Below are 19,107 nucleotides of genomic sequence, written 5' to 3'. Positions count from 1 at the left end.
CATAGCTGTAGATGCCAATTTACACGCATTCCATCGATTATAGGCCTAGTAATTAATGAATTAATGAAATAGTAATGCATCCTTCCTAATAGGGTGAAAATAGGCACTTTACCCTATCGTGGCACTTGTTGTGTTTCATTTGCTGAAGTTTCCTTCATTTCTAGTGTCATTCATTCATGCTTTCCTCATTGTAATAGCATTGAACCATTATTAGGCACAATGGATGTGCGACAGGACAATCCTTCTAGCAATCAACCGATTCTAACGTCGATGCTCCTTAAATAATGGCTGGGTGTCTTTTTTCCCAGCTGATAATGTTCTTGGGGACTACTCTCTAAACTCAATTAAGAGGGGAAGGGGATGTTTAGGTATTTTCTGTGAAAAAAAAAATCGTAAAAAAAACATTTTTTGCAGATACAGAGAGAGAGGTTAGTCTCATACAGTTGAACATTTCCCTAAATATGCATTACAAAACATTGAAAATAGGGCGAATGATAGTGAATCCTTAGGTAACACTGAAAAAAGACGGTGTGCGCCATAATTCAAAATGTACTGGAACAAGCGTTTTGAAATTTTTCACTGTTCTTTTTCACATCATTCCCCAGGTAGCCATGAGAGCTTTTTGTCCTAATTTTTTTTATTGATATTTTCACAATAACAAACTAGATGTATTTTTTTCTGAGAAAATCGAATTTTTGGTTTCAAAGTGTTACGAACAATTCAAAAATCGAGAAAAAATGAAATCTGTCATAGTTATCTGTAGAATGGTGTTAAAAATAGCTATGCAAAATTTCAAAACGCTTGATCCAGTAAATTTTCAGTTATGATGTACACCGCCAAACAAGATTTCGACGAAGTGCCTCCACCACGCTTGTACACCAATCCTTTTTGAAAATAGAGTGTTACGCGCACAATTAAAATGAGCGAAACGCTGGGGGATCCGGACCTGCCACTCTATTGGACCGTATTGATGTTTGAATTTGGGGAAGCCAAGCTCACCTTCCTTATAGTAATGAAAGTCCTACGTCCCCTATTTTGATATATTGTAAAGCGTAATTTAATTCAAGCCTGAAAAGATTCTTCACAAGTCTTTTCCGGCGACTGGCAAAAGATCACGATGAGTAAAGTCGTTTTATCGACCATGCAGCAGATGCTGGAGGAACACCCAACCTCTATCAGCAGAGGGCCATAGATTCTTCACAATTCCTTTCCATGATGTCCATATGAGCCTACCTAGTTGTAATTTTTTGTTCTAACTTTATGACTGAATCGCTCTAGATATTCTTTCAATTTGATACCTTTTTCATTTTTTTCGTCTTCAAATTGCCGAAAATAAGCAACAAAACAGATAGAACTATGCGGCAATTAAAACATAGTAACCGACTAAATTATCACCATCATCGTGGCCGAACAATCCGAGGGCTCCGAATCAGGTCCAAATAATTTAACATTTCCAGATGACGTGCATTAGAGTGGCTCGAATATGACATTTTTCAGCACAGCAATTTTTGAGTTCCTTTTGTGGTCCCAAATGCCTGTGCAAAGTTTGGGAGCGGTTGGTTGCTTCCCGGGTTTGCGCATTGCGTTCAAAGTTTGTATGGGATTTTATATGGGGAAATCAATTATTTTGCATTTACATTAATAAAGATTGCTTTTTCATTCAATATGAAAAGCCAGCGTCATAAAACTATAGTTTGAACCTTGGTTAACAACTTTGTCGAGGACGGCAACTAGCTACGAGTTTTCAAAAAATAGTTATAACGATTTTACAACTTATGGTTCAATCCAAATGCATCATTATGTTTTCATTATTTCTTCCAACACTGTCAGTACACCACCTACACCGATACTTTAAACTTTAAATGGGAATATAGTCATCGCAGGGACTTGGTACACGGTTAAATAAAACAACCTGCAGAATAAGTTCTTTTAACTTACTTTTAAGTTGTGCGTCGCTTTCGCACTTATTAGTGTTGTCAAAAACAAAAAGAGAGATTCGACTCAGTCAAGGTCTTCCGTGGAGGAAGGTACTTTTGAGTTGTTTGGGGTGAACTCAAAATTAGGTAAATTCAACTTAAATTTGAGTATAAAAAACCTATCAATGAGTTGTAATTTTTGCCGTGGTTAAATGGAAACTACCTTCACAGAGAACAGACATCCATGATCGAACAAAAATATTTATAAAACGTGTGTAAACATTTGAATTAATATACGAAAAACACTAGCGCCGCCACACCAACCTATCCCAACTATCCGTCAAATCGATTCCGGAACCGGTTCGAAATCCTGGATCGATTCAGTATGGAATCTAGCTCAAAGAAAACAACCGATTCCGACTCTATCGGTTGACGCATTTGAGCTGGAATTCATGCTGGAAGTCCGAATCGGTTCCGGACTAGTTTGACTGGGTAGAGGAATAACCGCTGTCAATTCTGTCGCACTCAGCCACAAAAAAACATGACGACAGTAGCGCACCTGGTTTAGATATCCAAACTACCTTCGAAACCGTTAGAGATTTTACACAAGTTGAATGCTGAAGATGGACGTCTGTTCTCTGTGCTACCTTCAACACGGTTTACCTAATTTTAAGTTCCCCCACGATACCACGAGATTGAGTCAAAGGAACTTAATTTTAGGTAGTTTTTCGTTTCCGTGTACCTTTGAATGAAATGTTCAGAATGAATTGCTGAATAACATAGACGTAGTCAGAAAATGAAAAAAAGAGGGGGTGTGGCTTGTGTACTCCCCAGTTCCCTGTTTAGATAGTTTAGTATAACATAAGGAGTACATCTTCAACGCAGGTTTATACCGCCGAATTAAAAATTAATATTATGTGTTTGAGTACTACTATTTAAGGGCTCTACTGTTATCTCATTTAAAATGGTTCAACGGTTTATAAGTTTTACATATTTTAAAAACCTTACTTCTTATCTGTTCAGAGTTAGAATTTAAAAAAAAAATGCATATCCTTAGATTCCATGAAGTCTCCGAATTGTTTCTATTGACGTTTTCGTTTGAGAATCTAGGAACAAGCTTTTTTGATTAAATTGAGTTAGGTTCACGCAAAACAGAGGTGATTTTGGCAAACTAGAAATATACTTCAGGTTAGAACCCAACGCAATTTCTAGAACTCTCGACAAACATATGATTACGGCCTAAAAGCCAACTGTCAAAATCCACTTTGAATGGAAATTCCAGACAAACCGTTACTAGTCGAACACAGTTCACAACAGTTTATGAAAGAGAAAACTTTTCTCTTTCGTTTATTATCAACATCTGTGATTGGCGTGTAACGGTTTGTCCGGAATTTCCATTCAAAGTGGATTTTGACAGTTGGCTTTTAGGCCGTAATCATATGTTTGTCGAGAACTGAATTAGTTTTTGCCTCAATCAAAATTGTAAATGTTATTTCCCACAACAAAGATTGTAGTATCATTCATATTTGGGTCTATCAAAATATTAAGAAAGTTCAGTCGTTGATATTTAATAGGACGCCCAGTCAAGAAGGGCAAGTTGCTGGCTAACGGGGGGCTATTTGCCAACTCGGATGCGCTAATTGCCCTTCAATTTGCCAGCAAGTTGCTGGCAATTAGGGGGCTATTTCAAATGCAACATTTTGGCGATTTGCCGCCGTCATTTTTTGCCGCCCAACCCGCCCTTGAATCGTCCCAAATCGCCCACGGAACGCGCCATTTAATCGCCCTTAATTGCCTAATATGAAAATTAAAAATAATCACGAAGATTTCAGGCAGAGATGGAATGCACCTCAGAGCAAATAAAGAGATGAATAAAAGCGCTCTTTGCACTTTTTATACGAAACAACCGCTCTTCTCTTTTAGAATAAACCTCTTCGCTCCGAAGTGTGTTGCTTCCATGTACGGCTGCACGTACAAAAGAGTAGAAATAAAGAGGCTCTTTAGTGAGCATCTTGGTCCCACGTGTACGGAAGCAGGGAAGGCAACCAAAAAACATTAGAAACAGTTTTTCGATTAGCTTTATCTGAATTATACTTTGGTTGGCCTGCCTCTCTGTTTGCCTATGAGGGGAGGCACAAAAAAGTGGCTCTTCAATGTGACTCCTGTGCGACATTGCACATCTCTTGGTGCACAGTTCTTTCTCTTTGTCATTTTCAAATTTCTCTTTGTGCGGGTGATCTGCACATCGCAGTCTGCTTTCTTAACTCTAGATTCAATGTGAGCAGACCAGTTCAGTTGGGGATCCAAAATAATTCCAACATACTTAACTTGGTCCGCACACAGTAGCTCAGAGTCAAAGAACTGCAAAGGACGAACCCCGGTTGTGATTCGCTTCATCGTGAAAAGAACCTTTGAGGTTTTGTTTGGACTAACTAATTGTTTAACTTGTCGACAACACTCACAGTGGAGGGTCTTCGAACAAAAGTCGGACAAAACCAAAAATGTTGCCCAATCTGCCTAAAAATTACATGTTAAGGTAATTTTGGGGTGCTGAGCTCATTTTTAATGTCAAAAATTATAAAAGATAAGATACATTTTCTTATACAGTGTTATCGAACCTTTCTTACAAGCAAAATCCCATTTTTATTATAAATCTTTTTTTTACTGATCAGATATAACTGAAACTTGATATAACAACATAATAATTTGATAAAACTACTTTCAATTTCTTCAAAAAGTGTTTATTTACGGTTTATTCAGTAGTTATTTCGCACTAATCACCACGCTCCTCCATGTTGGCAAACGTTCAAAAATGATGATTTTACACTCCTTCGAGCAAAAATGCGCGAAACGAGACCTTGATATTCGAAAAATAGAGATGATTTCGCATGATTGTACGGAACACATTTGTGAAAAATAAAATTTGCTATCAACCCACTTAAGATACATTTGTAGTAATATTACATAGTTCGAATCAAATTTGGCGAACATGTTGAAATGATCAACAAAGTTCTTTAAATTCCCTTTAAATGAAACTAGTTGTGCTCAAATCGGATTAAAATTGAAAGAGCAACATGTTTTGGAAGTGAGGATACACGGTAAAAAAAATCTTGTAACTTTACGTCTTGCCAGATGCACATAAAAGGAGCGTCCCAATTCACACAAATTTACATTCAATAACATGTAAAAATGTGAGTTTTTCGGCTCTTGCTAGTTCATTCAGTCTGAGTTTAAAATTAAAAGAGTCACAAAATTGAATTTTACATATCAGAACATGTAAAATCCTATTATCATACAGAAAAATACGTAGCTACGTTATTTACGTCAAATGTAGTTTTCATTTTTTCTAAGAGTGTAGGTACTGTGATTTCGAAAATGAATTTCATTAGAATTATCTGACACAGCTATGTTTAAATTGCTATTAAAAATCTTAATCGGTTGTCACAAAATTTGGAGAATGTGTCATACATAAGAAATCAATATTTGAAACATAGGTTTTGTCCGGCCACTGACATGACAACAAGAACGATTTCGGTGAAAATGTTTGGCAAATAATTTAAACTCGGAACAGTAGCTCCATCTGTATAATGAGTTACACATCATTACTTAACGTGTCTCTCGTTAAAGAATACTAATGTCCTCTAGTAAATGTCTGGACAAGACATATTCAAACAAGCAGAAGTTTTTCGAAATCAAATGAGCGGAGCATTGTATATTAACTTTTTAAGTAGAAAGTATTGTGGTATTGACTGGCTTTGAACTCCATGAAAAGTGAATCGAAAAAATTGAATCAACTTCAAGTCGGTTCCGACAGGATGAAGTACAAAGTTACTTTACGCTCGTCCGGACATGCCGCAGACTCATGTGATTTGCATTCTAATGCCAAAAGATCCTAACTCCTGCGGTAGCAGGCAAAAGGATAAGTCGCCGGGAAGCTGGCTCAAATGACCCTATTCCACGCTTTTCTAAACTTTCTTCCTCAAGTTCTTGCTCTCCCATGAATACTATGGCTCTTAATATTGAAAAATATACTTAACCTTCCAGTCCCTTGCTAATTAAATTCCGTTACAACAACTTCGGGATTTATTATCACATTGACTAATAAACTACTCCATTTCCGAAAATGAAACGATTTACGATCGGATCGTAGATCTTTCGTCGAAAATGCAGTGTATGCCATTTGCCCTGAATTACCGTGTATTTAGTCAAATATCGGTAAATGTTTATAAAATTTAGTCAGCTATTTGTCAAAATTTAATGTTCAACAAAAAACATATTTTTGGGATTTTCGATTGATTGACACCGGTGTAGTGGAGTGCACTGGTTTTGCACTTTCTAGCAGAAGTGTCAATGGAACATACCCAGTTTTCTGCACTTCTGCTAGAAAGTGCAAAAACGGTGCAGTTTCAGTGCACTCCACTACACCGCCCTCTAAGAACGGTTGGTTTCAAAATCGTCCAATGAAGGACATTCGTTGGACCAATTTTGACATCGTCCAAATAACCGTTCAACGAACGTCCATCGTTGGACCCGTGTTGAACGATTTTGAAACAATTTTTTGGACGTCTCAGTGGGCGGTGTCAATCAATTGAAAACCCCAATAGAGTAGCTTCGATGATTATTAGAGAGTTGACTAAAAATTTCGTAACTCGTACTGTCAAACGAACGTCCGTTTGGCAGTACCAGTTACAAAATTTTGCGTCGACTCTAATATCTTGCCAAATTTGAAAATACAGTGTCATGTCAGTTTGTCGGTGACTGTTCGACAACTCTTAACCCTCCGAAAGTCGCGCAAATGGCTCACTGAACGAGCACCCACTGGTGCCCTAAGACAATTACGCTAGATTTTCAGAGCTGCGTGCACTAAGTGCACTAGCGCGACTGTCGAAAGGTTAATGCTTGTTGCATTGAGTCAAAAAAAAAAGTTTTTCCTTTTTTGTGACAAATTCCTGTAATTAGTATTTATTGGGCATTTCGTAATTGTTGTTTAAAACGAAAATATCGTTATATTTACTGATTTTTTCTACATGTAGAATCCATCTCGGAATCCAACACATTGGTCCGACACGACTCCGACATTCTTTCAAAGGGAACCAGGGTCGCTAGACTTAGCGATTTATCGCTATTTCTACCAATTTTAGGGTTTTCTACGGATTCACTGATGAGTTGGATAAAATTACCGATATTTCATTATTCCTACTGAAAACTACAAACCTTTATTATTTTTGTGCACTACCTATTCACCATCATACATTTCTCATTCAGGTCAGAAATTCAATGGGTGCTTGAATAATTAAAGGTAATTTTTAAATTAACTCAATGTATCATTCCGTAATTCAGTATTCTTCAAAGTTATATCAACACAAAAAGTTCAGAATCAAAATTTATTGAGAAACTTTTCGTGAGAACCGATTATAAAGAATCTGGCCACTCTGGCTGCATCATGCGCAAATCGAGTACGCGATATTCAAATAAATGTCAAAATGGTATATAATAAACAAAAACTTTCGAATGTATGCTGCATTTGGCTCCTTTCTGAAATTTGCATAAAAAATACTAATGAATAAACAGTATTATTGTATTACGTTCTAGTTCGCGGTTTGCTATGCAGAATGACCGACGGATAAAAATAGCCAATTCAGCTGTTCGCTAGTGAAAACCCAAAAAATGGATTCTCCCGTACCCTCGACGATGGATTTTTCCACATTCGTCCTGGAACTGAACCAAAGCCCTCTAGTTGATTTTGCAAAAAATGGTAACAACAGCAACCGTAACTGCTGTCTATCGGATTCACGATTGTCGCAAGAGTTTGAAGGTACGATGCAAATGTTGATGTCCAATTATGATTTAGATGAAGAGAATAACGTTGGGATGTTAGCTATCCCTGTGTTGAACAATGATTGCTTTGAACCAGATCGTGAGGAATCGGGTATGTTTCATTAAGCTTAATTAGTCAAGCTATAATTAATGTTTACTTTTTAGGATGCGTACTGAACGACAGTGCCTTTTCAATAGATAGAGAATCGCACGAGTCATTGGAAACTACACTGGACAATGATGATGATCCGTTAGAACTGACGGGAGAGGAGTTCGACGATAGTGGCGATGCCGCCGACGGCGGTAGTTCCGATGAGCAACAGCACTCAAGATCTTTGTCCTTATCGTACTCACTGTCGATCTCACATGCTCAAGAGAATTTTTCGCAATACTCGCAAAGTACCGACAAAGGACTTTCGAAACGATACGATTCGCCTTGTTCGTACGAGGATGATCGTGAATCAGAATGCACCAATTTTGATAAGCTTGACGACTGGAATGACATTATCAACGACATGCAAAACAATAACAACAACGCAGATGGCACCACTCGAGATTTCAGGGAGTATTTAGCGAGCAAGGGACAGACCGTAAACCCTACTGGAAAAGCTGGAAGCGGAGAGGAAAGGACGATTGAGGAAAACGACACCAAAGAGTTGAGCAGTGGCAGCGGATATGAAGATACAGGTCATACAATTATGACAATTGATAGACCACATGGTATGTACATTTTGCTATTTCCGTTTTCGATGGCAGTGCACCGGGGTAGTGGAGTGCACTGGTTTTCCACTTTCGAACAGTAGTGTCAATGAAACATACCCAGTTATTTGAACTTCTGCTCAAAAGTGCAATACCAATGCACTACACCGGTGCACATTAATCGATAAGTCCATTAGAGTTTTGCATCAAAAGCCTATGAGCTTTTCGATTAAAGTGCACCGGTGTAGTGCACTGCACTGGTTTTGAACTTTTTTGCGCTTTAGAGTATGTTACATTGACGCTTCCGCTCAACACTCCACAACACCGGTGCACATCAATCGTAAAGCCCAAATGAATGATACAACTAGCAACTGCGGTTTCAACATAGTAGGACATGATTTGAGATTTCTTCCTCCTTTAAGTTCAAACAAACCTGTCGAAAATTAGCAGCTATGGTTATGATTTGCTGTAGGCTTACTGACCAAGCCTAATATGTACCATTTTAATTCCTCAGATCCTCGGCCGGATACGCCAGCCATTGTACAGCAAACCACAGTGACGGAAAAATGTCGCACCTTCCTGGAGTATCGCAATCCAACTTCCGAAATTGAGGATGAACTAATGGCATCAGATGAAAACTGGGACACAATGATCAGCCATCAAAATTCGCTCAAACGTAAGTTCTGCTACGAAGACTGCGATGATTATGAATACGAAGTGACAGAACTGATTACGGAGAAGTTTCGCAAGACGGACATTGTACCGGATCATGGAAGTCACGAACCGATTTCGTTGATAGACGAGCAGCAGTTCAATCAGTTAACGCAGGTGGAATCTCCCAGTAAGACGCCGATCCCAGGAGGCCATTCACCTGATTTAAGAAATGATCTTCCCACCCAAAATATCGAACGGAGTGATCTGGTAGTACTGGATGGAGAGGAGGATTGTGCTGTAGCGACTACACCTACTAATTCCAGTGTTAGGCAAGAGGCATTTCATGTACTAACTGATGATATGAAGCTTGGCCGTAGTACGTTGATTGCACGAAAACCTAATCTAAAAATCGAAAACCGACGTTCTGTGAATGGAATCTCGACACATGAAGGGACATGCCGAGCACGAGTTGATTCAAGACCTTTGACTTCCTCTACTGCTCATCGTAGATCGAATCTTAACCTAAGTCTGACACCAAACAAAAACGCTCATGACGATTCACATTATTAATCGTTTGATCTTGTCCTTGTTATTTATTTATTGATACTAGTATTTTATTTAAACTTAATTTGACACAACTAAACTGCCATTATCCGTATATCTGTATCATATTCTATAGATTTTTCTATATACATATGACAGTTATAACGGCAGCGAACGTTTTAAGCAATTTTAGGAAAAATTTCCGTTCGAAATATCTGTAGTTTAAATTGGTACAGCTTACCTCTATCGGTAAATTTACAGCTCTAGTCCCAAAATTTAGTTCTACTGATGCAATCAGTATTTTTAAGCAAAAAAACGAGTAGCACGCTAAATTTTCCCCACGAAGGAGGATATCAAGTTTCTGTAACTGCTCAGTCAATACGAAGGAATAGTAAGATTTAGTTAACTATTTTAATAATCCAACAAAACTGTTTTGAATTAGTAAATGACTAATGGACTAAAAACCAAAAACAAAAATAGAAGTATGAAGTTGTGCGTTAAAATATGTGAGATACTAAATTTGCAATTAATCTTAGGAAACCATTACCTGTGACTATTTTACCTGACAGACAAGAGTCCAAACAAAAGTAGTGCAACAGGTTGAAAACCTTTCATCAGAAATCAAACAGAACTCTTAAGACTCATCAAAACTGCGAAGACTTAGTAAAAATATTTTAGAACTGCTACCGAATTGTTTTACTGCTTCGCGCACCTAGAAAGAAATGCAATCAATCAGAATGGGCTCGTGCACTCCTATCCAGACGGTGTATAACTACACAGTTTACATTTATCATCTATATAATGATTTTTATTCGAAGTTTTTTTCAGTACACGCTTCTTGCTCCCAGTGCTTCGGAGTTAACGCAAGTGATAACGGATCGTGTAAATGGCACTTCATACTTTAGTCTGTAGTACAGATACTTCCCTCTAAGAACGGTTGGTTTCAAAATTGTCCAATGAAGGACGTTCGTTGGACCAATTTGGACAACGTCCAAATAACCGTTCAACAAACGTCCATAGTTGGACCCGTGTTGAACGATTTTGAAACAATTTTTTGAACGTCTCAGTGGGTTTATACACAGACTAGCGAAGTGTCAAAAATTGCAGCCAAACGGACTGTCAAAAAGTGCAGCTAAACGAGCATGATGGTTTTGAGAGGGGAAGTGCAAGAGGAAGCCCATGCAAAGCTTCCCAGTTAAACTCATTCCGGAACCGGTTCGGATTTCTGAATGGAGTCATTATGGATTCCAAATCAAATGCAACAACCGATTCCGACTCAGAATCGGTTGTTGCATTTGATTTGGAATCCATAATGACTCCATTCAGGATTCCAAATCAAATTCCGAATGGTTTGACCGGGTTATGGGAGCTTCCGTGATGCCAGTTTACATCCATGGTTGCTAGCTTTACTGTTTTTCTCTCCGCTAGTCTGTTATATAAAGTGTCTGTAGTCTGTAGTGCGTTTTAGTACAGCCATTCGTTACTAGATGTGGTTTTGTTTTTTCATGTCCAGTGTACCGCTGTAAAAAAAATTAAAGCATTCAATTTCCCAGTTAAGCTCAGCCGGAAATGAACCGGAATGTTGGCTGGCTCCAGCTCGTATTCCGGCTACAGTGACACAACCGATTCTTGTTAGAATCGGTTGTCTCACTGGAGCCAGAATACGAACTGGAACCAGCCAGAATTCCAGTTCATTTCCGGCTCCACTTTACTGGGTTGTTTTTCATTGAAACTCCCTACACAGCATACCTATAATTTTTTTTAAAGAATCAGTAGTCTGTTTGAATAACAATTACAGTTAACGTAGCCAACTAAGCACACAATAAACTGGTAATAAATATTTTTCTATATTTCTTAGGATTTATAAACGAACCCCCCAATTTAGTTTGTCACATTAAAAGGCGCGTTTCCAATGAAACGAGAGTTTCAACCCACTTACCCACTTACGCCGCTGTAATCAAATCTAAATAATCAAATGAGAAGCCGAGTAAAGTGTATCTGAACCGTCCAACATGGGTCACATACTGGACGCTTTTCAGACGTCATCCAGTGAGAGTCCTTCGTTTTGACAGATCCTTCCGTATCTATCTTCGTTTGATGCGCGGCTTCAGGCTTTATTGAAATCAATCAGCTGGCAGACGTTGAATTCGGCGCGTATTTGACGTGCGGTAAAATTTTTGCAGGTGAATTTTTCAATAGAAATTGTTGTAATAATCGGACATTAAAATGTCGAGAAGCACCCGTCGTAGCATCAGAGGTCGATCAAGTGAGGTTCTGCAAGAGTTAGAGCTAGAAGAAACCAAGGAAAATTCAACACCTCGACGTAGAGGTCGACAAAAAAAGAACGACTTCATACCAGAGGAAGATGCTGAAGTATCCCCCAAAAAACGTACCAAAGTAAGCCCTGCTAAGCAGGAGAATATTAGCGTCAGTGCTGTGGGTAGTTTACCGGAACGGGAACGCGAAACTGAAGAATTGGCGAAGTACATTGAAGACGTTTTAGCGGAGAATGGATCCGGGAGTTTGTACATAAGGTAAAATATGATTTTTTTTATTTAAATTTCTTTACAACTTAATAATTATTATTTTAGTGGCCCACCAGGAACGGGTAAAACAGCCACGCTCACGAGAATAATAAGCGATCGTAAGTTAGCCAGCAAGATTAAAATGGTATACGTAAATTGTACCTCTATGAGTAGTGCAGGAAGCATCTATAAGAAAATATGCGAAGAACTGCAACTTTCATCGGCAGGCACAACGGAGAAATTTTACCTTAGTGCTATCGAAGAGTATCTAAAGAAAAAACACAAGACTATTATGATGGTACTGGATGAAATTGATCAACTTGCCAGTAGTAAGCAGACTATTCTCTACAATATTTTCGAGTGGCCAGCCAAGCGGGATTCTAAGCTCATTCTCGTAGGAGTTGCCAACGCACTCGATTTGACGGATCGTCTTTTGTCCAGACTTCAAGCCAGATGCGAACTACGACCTCATTTAATACAATTCTTGCCGTACACAAAACCCCAATTGGTTAACATCCTGAAGAATAGTCTACGACAGAACAATACTTGCGAACTGTTCAATGACGCGGCGCTGCATTTATTGGCAGCTAAGGTTGCATCCACATCTGGTGATGCCAGACGTGCTCTATTGCTTACCAAGAGTTTGGTGGAATCAGCCGACAAAGATCAACGTCAAGAGCGAAAATCTGCTGCAAAGGCTGTGGGACAATCAAAAGTTGAAACAAAACCAACATCTCCCCCGAAAGTTGTTCAAATTAAACAGGTTGTGAGTACACTAAATCAAGTTTACGGGTCGACGCAAAACATGGATGAAGACGCAGCTTTTCCATTGCAACAAAAACTTCTAATTTGTTCGCTATTGCTTGTACTGAAAGCGGGCAAAAGTAAGGACGTGACCGTAGGAAAACTGCATCAAGTGTACAAGGCTGTGTGCGCGAAGCAAAATCTACAGTCGGTTGATCAGACGGAATTTACAAACCTCTGCTCGCTTGTTGAGACACGTGGAGTTTTGCGCATGGTTGGCAAGAAGGAAGCACGCATGAATCGGGTCCTGCTACAATGGGATGAAGATGAGGTGCACAATGTTCTTAACGATAAGCAACTCATAGCCAGCATTCTCAGCGATATGTCATGTGTCGGGAAATAATGGCCCAGGTTTTCAGGTATAGTTTTAGGTTTGTTTTATGAAATTGAGTTAGCTTTTATTTATTTTCGAGTACAGTTTTATTAATAAATAAATAACAAATGAACTGCTGAATTTTGTAAGTAGCAAAGTCTTCGAGTCACAAAATTATGACACCTGGTAAAAGAGTCAATTGAAAGTTATTCGTAGTACACTGCAAAGATCGTAGCTGTCACAAAGTATGTGGATGTCTCAAAAGCAAAATTAGTATAGCTGTCCTTTTCGGAGTCCCACAAAAATCGCATAACGGACTTGAAATCCTGCGAAGATTTGTCTCCCACTGTTACGAGCGCGATGATGCGATACCTATCGTACTTGCAGTATTTGATGAGGTCCTTCAGCTCTACGCTCAGATGTTCTGCCAGTCGTTTGGCTCGCCTAGGATTATATGCCTGTTCGTTCAAAAATATCGTCAAGAATCGACTGATGAGGGTATCAACACTGTCACGATTGAACGGGTGCCGAGATTCCATCCGATAGTTGTTTTGGAAGCGAGGTGTATGGTACTAGAAAATCATTTCAAACTAACGTGTGAGGCGAAATAAGATTGTACTAGAAGTAATTACCATGGTACTTCTTCGGCTGGTCCACACACGGGATTCCATTGGTGGGAAGGCATTGTCCATCATTCGGCTGAACAGTTGAGCTGACGATTGCCGGTGATGCTAGAAAAACATTTGTTAGCTTCCCATTTCTTTAGTGAGAAAAATATTAAAGCGAAACGCACTTCACCGACGCCAACCGTCGATCTACGTCTGTCCATCATTATACTTTCGCGTAAGCCAGGAAAAATTGATTTGCGCTGAACAAGGACGAAATATTAGGGGAAAGCAGAATTAGAGTACATGAATGACCATACATATTTTTTCCCTTCTTTGCGCTTTTCAGTACCGAACTGTTCATGGGGTTCCATGATAGCAATCCTTTTCTTGGTTGTTTTTTTCGGGCTTTCCCCCTGAAAAAATATTTTTTTACATTTGCATTCACATGTGGTTTTTTTTTAAATAATTTATGTAAACCTGAATCTCTGGCTCCGCGGCCATTTCAACTTCTTTTTCTGACATTGCTTTTAAACTATTAATTGCTCGATGTTCCGGTTATCCAGTTGTTGTTAGAAATGATGTTAAGGACAAATTTATTAAATGAATGTCAGAAGCACAACCAAAGGCTACTAGATTTTGAAAGCTTCTCGGTGTGAAAGGTTTTTGATTTCCGATGTTTTCACACGGTTCAATGCGTTTGCATAACTGAGCCGTACTGCCCATAAAAGCAAGAGTCCCATATGGAAAAACAGCAAGCCGAGAAAACCTGGTAACATTAGTGCATTGTGATTAAGTGGTGATACAGAACATAGTCCAACAGATAACTCAATTGTTATTGTTATTTATCAGTGTCCAGTGTGCAATCGGGCTGTCTCAACAACCTATTTCTGCAACCTATGTGCATTAACTGCACACCTACCGTCTCACCGTTGCACTTGACAGTGTGTGCAGTGCTTTATGGTCACACCTACGACCGCGCACCCGGCTTCCCATGAGCGTTTTGGCGGCTCAGAGGCTGTCCTTCCGTGTTGCTCAGGGAAACATTGCTCCTGCATACAGGCATACATTTCGGGCTTAAATTCATACATACATTCATACAAACTATTTGGCACAAGTCTAGAGCGTGTAACGTCGTGTCATCTAATCTGTCATCGTATGGAAAATAATCCTACCATCGCACAGTGGCGTAACTACTACCAAATCCTGGCCAAAATAGCAGAACATAATTTTTGGTGTTCTTTCCTATTTTTTCGACAAAATAGTTTTTCAAACCACACTCCAAAGAATGACAACAAAAAAATAGGTTTTTCGATTGATAGTTTTTGTATGTGAGTATTTGAAAATGGTGAATTTCTAACGGATTTTCTAACTTTAAATTACATTGTTTCACAATTTTTTATATCGCCCAAAAACTAAGTATACAAAGTCAATATCTGGTATAAAATCGTGATTTTCATAACAAACACCAACAAGTTTGACCAAAGAACATCTATTTTTGTTACATTTTTTCCTCTTTTGATTTGGGTTCAAAATGCGCAAATTTTATCAATATTATTAAAAATTCGGTAGTGGAAAAAGTATCTTGTCGGGTATTGTCGGGCAGATCCGTTTAAAAGACACGGTTATTTGGGCTCTCTTCTCTCCGTTTCACGAAAAAAAAGCATTCCCAATTAATCCTATTGCCGCTTTTACAGCAGTTTGAAAATGGCATGTTTATGCCAAAATATGGGCAAAATAAGCAACAAAGCCTTTATTGAGGCTGTACTAAACATCTCAATTTGATTAGATTAGATTATGTATGAAGGTATACAATGATTTACTCAGTGTCTCCGCAAGTTTCTTCAATTCTATTGTGATGTGGATATTTTTTAAATCGAGATAATTAAAGATTAATTAGATCTTTTGTTCATTAATCTATGCAATCCATTATGACAATTATATTTACAATCGCATGCACGTTCTGCTTATTGTAGAATGTGAAATATAACTAACCCGAATCTTACTATATGAATAGTCACGCACACAAGTTGCTTTCTAAACGTTGGTAGATCGTCATTAAATGAACATACAAATTTTGTTCAGGTTGTATCTGTTATGAATTTTAATACTGTATATTAATGCTTTTTTCGTACATAGTCTATTAATTAGAAAGTTCACTCTGATTTTCATATAGATTACTGACAAGCATCTGACTAATGGTATTAGGAATTTTGTTTAAAATTTGAATCTTTTTATTTCATTGTGCATTATTGGCATATTAAAAAAAAATTGATTTATATAAGTATCCTATTTGTGAACCATCCACGAGGTTATTTTCTAGATACCGATAGAAGCATCAAAAGGCTTATGAGAAAATATCGTTCTCAAATTCTGAAACAATTTCCTGCTATATTTATCTAAGATAAGTTTAGTAATTTAGAAGATGAGCTGGCGGACGAACTTTATTGCAGTAGCTCAATTTTATCGCAAATTTTGAAATGTTATGAGCAAAAATATATTTTAATTTGTGGGGTTACGTTCATAAAATCAAAACCTTTAAGTGCGAAACCTTCTAATTGACACCCGGCATCGCCAATAACATCGTTAAATTTGAAGAAATCAACATTGAAGTGTAATTTACTTTTTTTCACTACACTGCTAGGAGGATTGATGCGGTAATTATTTATTCCTATATTGAGTTCTACAAGAAGACGACACGAATGAACTCATGATGAATGAAGTTCATGTTTGACAATTCTCGGTGGTTTGTTTACTTTGTCAGGTGCGTGAGTGCGAGTGCAACGGGTGCTCATCTGTTTCATTCGAACTCACGTAACTCCAATGTAAACAAACCACCGAGAATAGTCAAACGAAGTTAATCCGGCTCATTTTGTGGGGTTATTTCGCTTGGTGTAAAACCTAATTGTCCAAAACTGTAAGAAATCACTTTTTACTGCTCTTTGAGATATAATAAGGGTTAAAACCGTGCAAAATAATTTTGGCCAGGAACTTGGTCTAGTTACGCCACTATGCATCGCCTTGGGTCAACGTCATATTGGCAAATTTCGCATTGAATCCGCTTCTGTCTCTTCCTAATCTCCTTTTTGTCTCCAAGGTCCGGAGCGGATCAATCGACTATTAATTGAAACGGTAAACATACTAGCAGTATTAGTCCGTACTCGTGAATACTTTTCCTACAACTGTGCTGTTTCATCTCTATCTTATAACATAATTCGATTATCCCTGCTCTAGTCAATATACGTATTCATTATATTTTGGACCAGTTTGCTCAAACCGAATGTCCGCCTGGTTCGACTCGAATAGACCATACCGACCCAAAACAGTTGCTTATCATTTCTGATAGCCGGTGTGCTTGGTCGAGTTTAATAATCATAAGAACAAGTCCTGAATAATATCTATCTCTTAGGTGCCAGTCCTGCACTTCTTTCCTGAACTAGCCTCATATTCACGATCAAAAGAGTCGATAACTAGTAGGATCCACATGTCCCCCACCCAAGCGAATTGATCAACTTGCAAGTAGGAGCACATACCTACCAACCAGTCAAGACTTCCGAATCAATGAGAATGAACCATGCCAGTCGAAGGCCTCAGGCCCATCGCCATCTCGTAGTCGGTCGATAATCTTATAGAAAGGATCTCTATCGGATCCTCAATTTCCGTCGGAACTCGTATGTCAGACGCTCAAGGACTACTGGCTCGAATATCAACTATCTGAAGCGAAAAAGACATTATTTACCACATTAAATATACAGTGGGTCAAAAAAGTCTTCATCCACCATCAAATTTGGAGATATTTCTTTTCAGCTATAGTTTAGGCTCAATCCTATGATGCATAAAAATTAGTCGTGATAAATTACTTTAAAAACACACAAATAATTGTTTCTTGTTTTGTTCAACATTTATTAAAAAATCAAAATTCAATTATCCAATCCAAATAAGTCTTCATACAGTGAAATAAGTTGTACAAAAATAAATTAGTATGTTGTAGGACCTCCGCGGGCTTCAACACATGCCCTCAAGCGGTTGGGCATGGAGTGAACCAATTTACGCGTAGTTTCCACTGGTATATTTATTCACGGTTCTTGAAGAGCAGCTTTCAAGGCTCCGGAACTGGAAAACTTTTGGTTTTGGAGCCGTCTATATAATTCATCCCCTTGATGTTCGATAGGATTTAGGTCAGGCGACTGTGGCGGAGAATGAAGTTGTTTTGGGGTGTTAAACAACACTCCTTGACAATATTGGCTGTATGCTTGGGGTTATTGTCTTGTTGGAAGATCCAATCACGCGCAAAGCCAATTTTTTTAGCAGATTGCTTCAAATTAGTGCGCAATATGTCTAAATGTTTGAATCGCCATCAATGAACACCAAATTTCCTACTCCTGCCGCCGACATACAGCCCCAGACCATTACGGACCCACCACCATGTTTTACGGTTGGCAACAAATTCTTGGGTTCCATGGCTGTGCCGTTTTTTCTCCAAACTTTCACTTTTCCATCGGACCCAAACAAATTAAACTTGCTTTCGTCCGTGAAAATGACGCGTTCCCAGTACGACAAGTCATCATAGAAAGTCAGGCGAACTTTTCGAACAGTTTGTGGATTTACTTGTGTACCGGAAGTATCGTGTACCATTTCAGCAAGTTCCACAGCAATTGTTCTCGGAATCTGCTCAATTTCTTGCAGTATCTGGCGTCTGTCTCTACTTGACAGCTTCCTCGGACGTCCACTTCTAGGCGCATTTTCCGCAGAGTCACGCTCCGAACAATATTTTACGATTGATTGCACCGTAACACTCGGTAGCTGCTATTTCTGCATAACTCTTCTTTTCTCGGCGAAGTTTTAAAATTATTTCGCGTACTTCCACCGAAGTTTCCTTGCGTTTCTTTTGGTTGTCCATTGGTATTGCAGTTTTTTTCACCTGAGCACTATAACCAAATTGTAAACATACACGGATGTGTTGACGGATCTCACACAGTATTGCCAAAAGAAATTATATGTTTCAGTTGAATTTTTTGTCTTCAAAAACCCAATTAGTTTCGTATACAGGTAAGGGTATGAAGACTTTTTTGAGTATGGTTTATGCTAATTTTTTTATTAAAAGAGCTGCAGATTTCAAAAAAAAATTCTCATGTTTTTTTTTGTTTTTTATCGAATTGTAACACCATGTGATAGTTTCAGTTGGTTTGCTCTAGTTAAATCGTATGATAAGCGGACCCTACACGAGACAG

General features: G+C 38.5%; 3 protein-coding genes across 4 annotated transcripts; 2 read left to right on the top strand and 1 right to left on the bottom strand.

Annotated features, from left to right (window-relative positions):
* The first annotated feature begins 7,404 nt into the window (after window positions 1-7,404).
* Window positions 7,405-10,315, top strand: LOC131691976 (uncharacterized). The gene is made up of 3 exons (XM_058978793.1): window positions 7,405-7,845; window positions 7,899-8,453; window positions 8,947-10,315. The coding sequence occupies exons 1-3, from the start codon at window positions 7,584-7,586 to the stop codon at window positions 9,654-9,656; spliced, it is 1,527 nt and encodes a 508-aa protein (XP_058834776.1). The 5' UTR covers window positions 7,405-7,583; the 3' UTR covers window positions 9,657-10,315.
* Window positions 10,316-11,726: 1,411 nt separating this feature from the next.
* On the top strand, window positions 11,727-13,415 carry LOC131691977 (cell division control protein 6 homolog). Its single transcript, XM_058978794.1, has 2 exons — window positions 11,727-12,163; window positions 12,221-13,415. The coding sequence occupies exons 1-2, from the start codon at window positions 11,856-11,858 to the stop codon at window positions 13,299-13,301; spliced, it is 1,389 nt and encodes a 462-aa protein (XP_058834777.1). The 5' UTR covers window positions 11,727-11,855; the 3' UTR covers window positions 13,302-13,415.
* Window positions 13,380-14,291, bottom strand: LOC131691986 (dynein light chain Tctex-type 5-B). 2 transcript variants are annotated; one of them, XM_058978804.1, is made up of 4 exons: window positions 14,197-14,291; window positions 14,065-14,139; window positions 13,904-14,002; window positions 13,380-13,843 (listed from the first exon to the last, which is right to left on the bottom strand). In XM_058978804.1, the coding sequence occupies exons 1-4, from the start codon at window positions 14,248-14,250 to the stop codon at window positions 13,478-13,480; spliced, it is 594 nt and encodes a 197-aa protein (XP_058834787.1). In that variant the 5' UTR covers window positions 14,251-14,291; the 3' UTR covers window positions 13,380-13,477. The 2 variants fall into 2 exon arrangements, with proteins under 2 accessions (XP_058834787.1, XP_058834788.1); XM_058978805.1 differs by having other exon boundaries at window positions 14,229-14,255.
* Between the last annotated feature and the right edge of the window lie 4,816 nt (window positions 14,292-19,107).

The sequence above is a fragment of the Topomyia yanbarensis genome, chromosome 3 (genome assembly GCF_030247195.1).
Source record: "Topomyia yanbarensis strain Yona2022 chromosome 3, ASM3024719v1, whole genome shotgun sequence".
NCBI classification, from domain to species: Eukaryota; Metazoa; Arthropoda; class Insecta; order Diptera; family Culicidae; genus Topomyia; species Topomyia yanbarensis.
The sequence above is the reverse complement of the archived record's forward strand: the minus strand, read 5'-3'. Positions and strand labels throughout refer to the sequence as shown.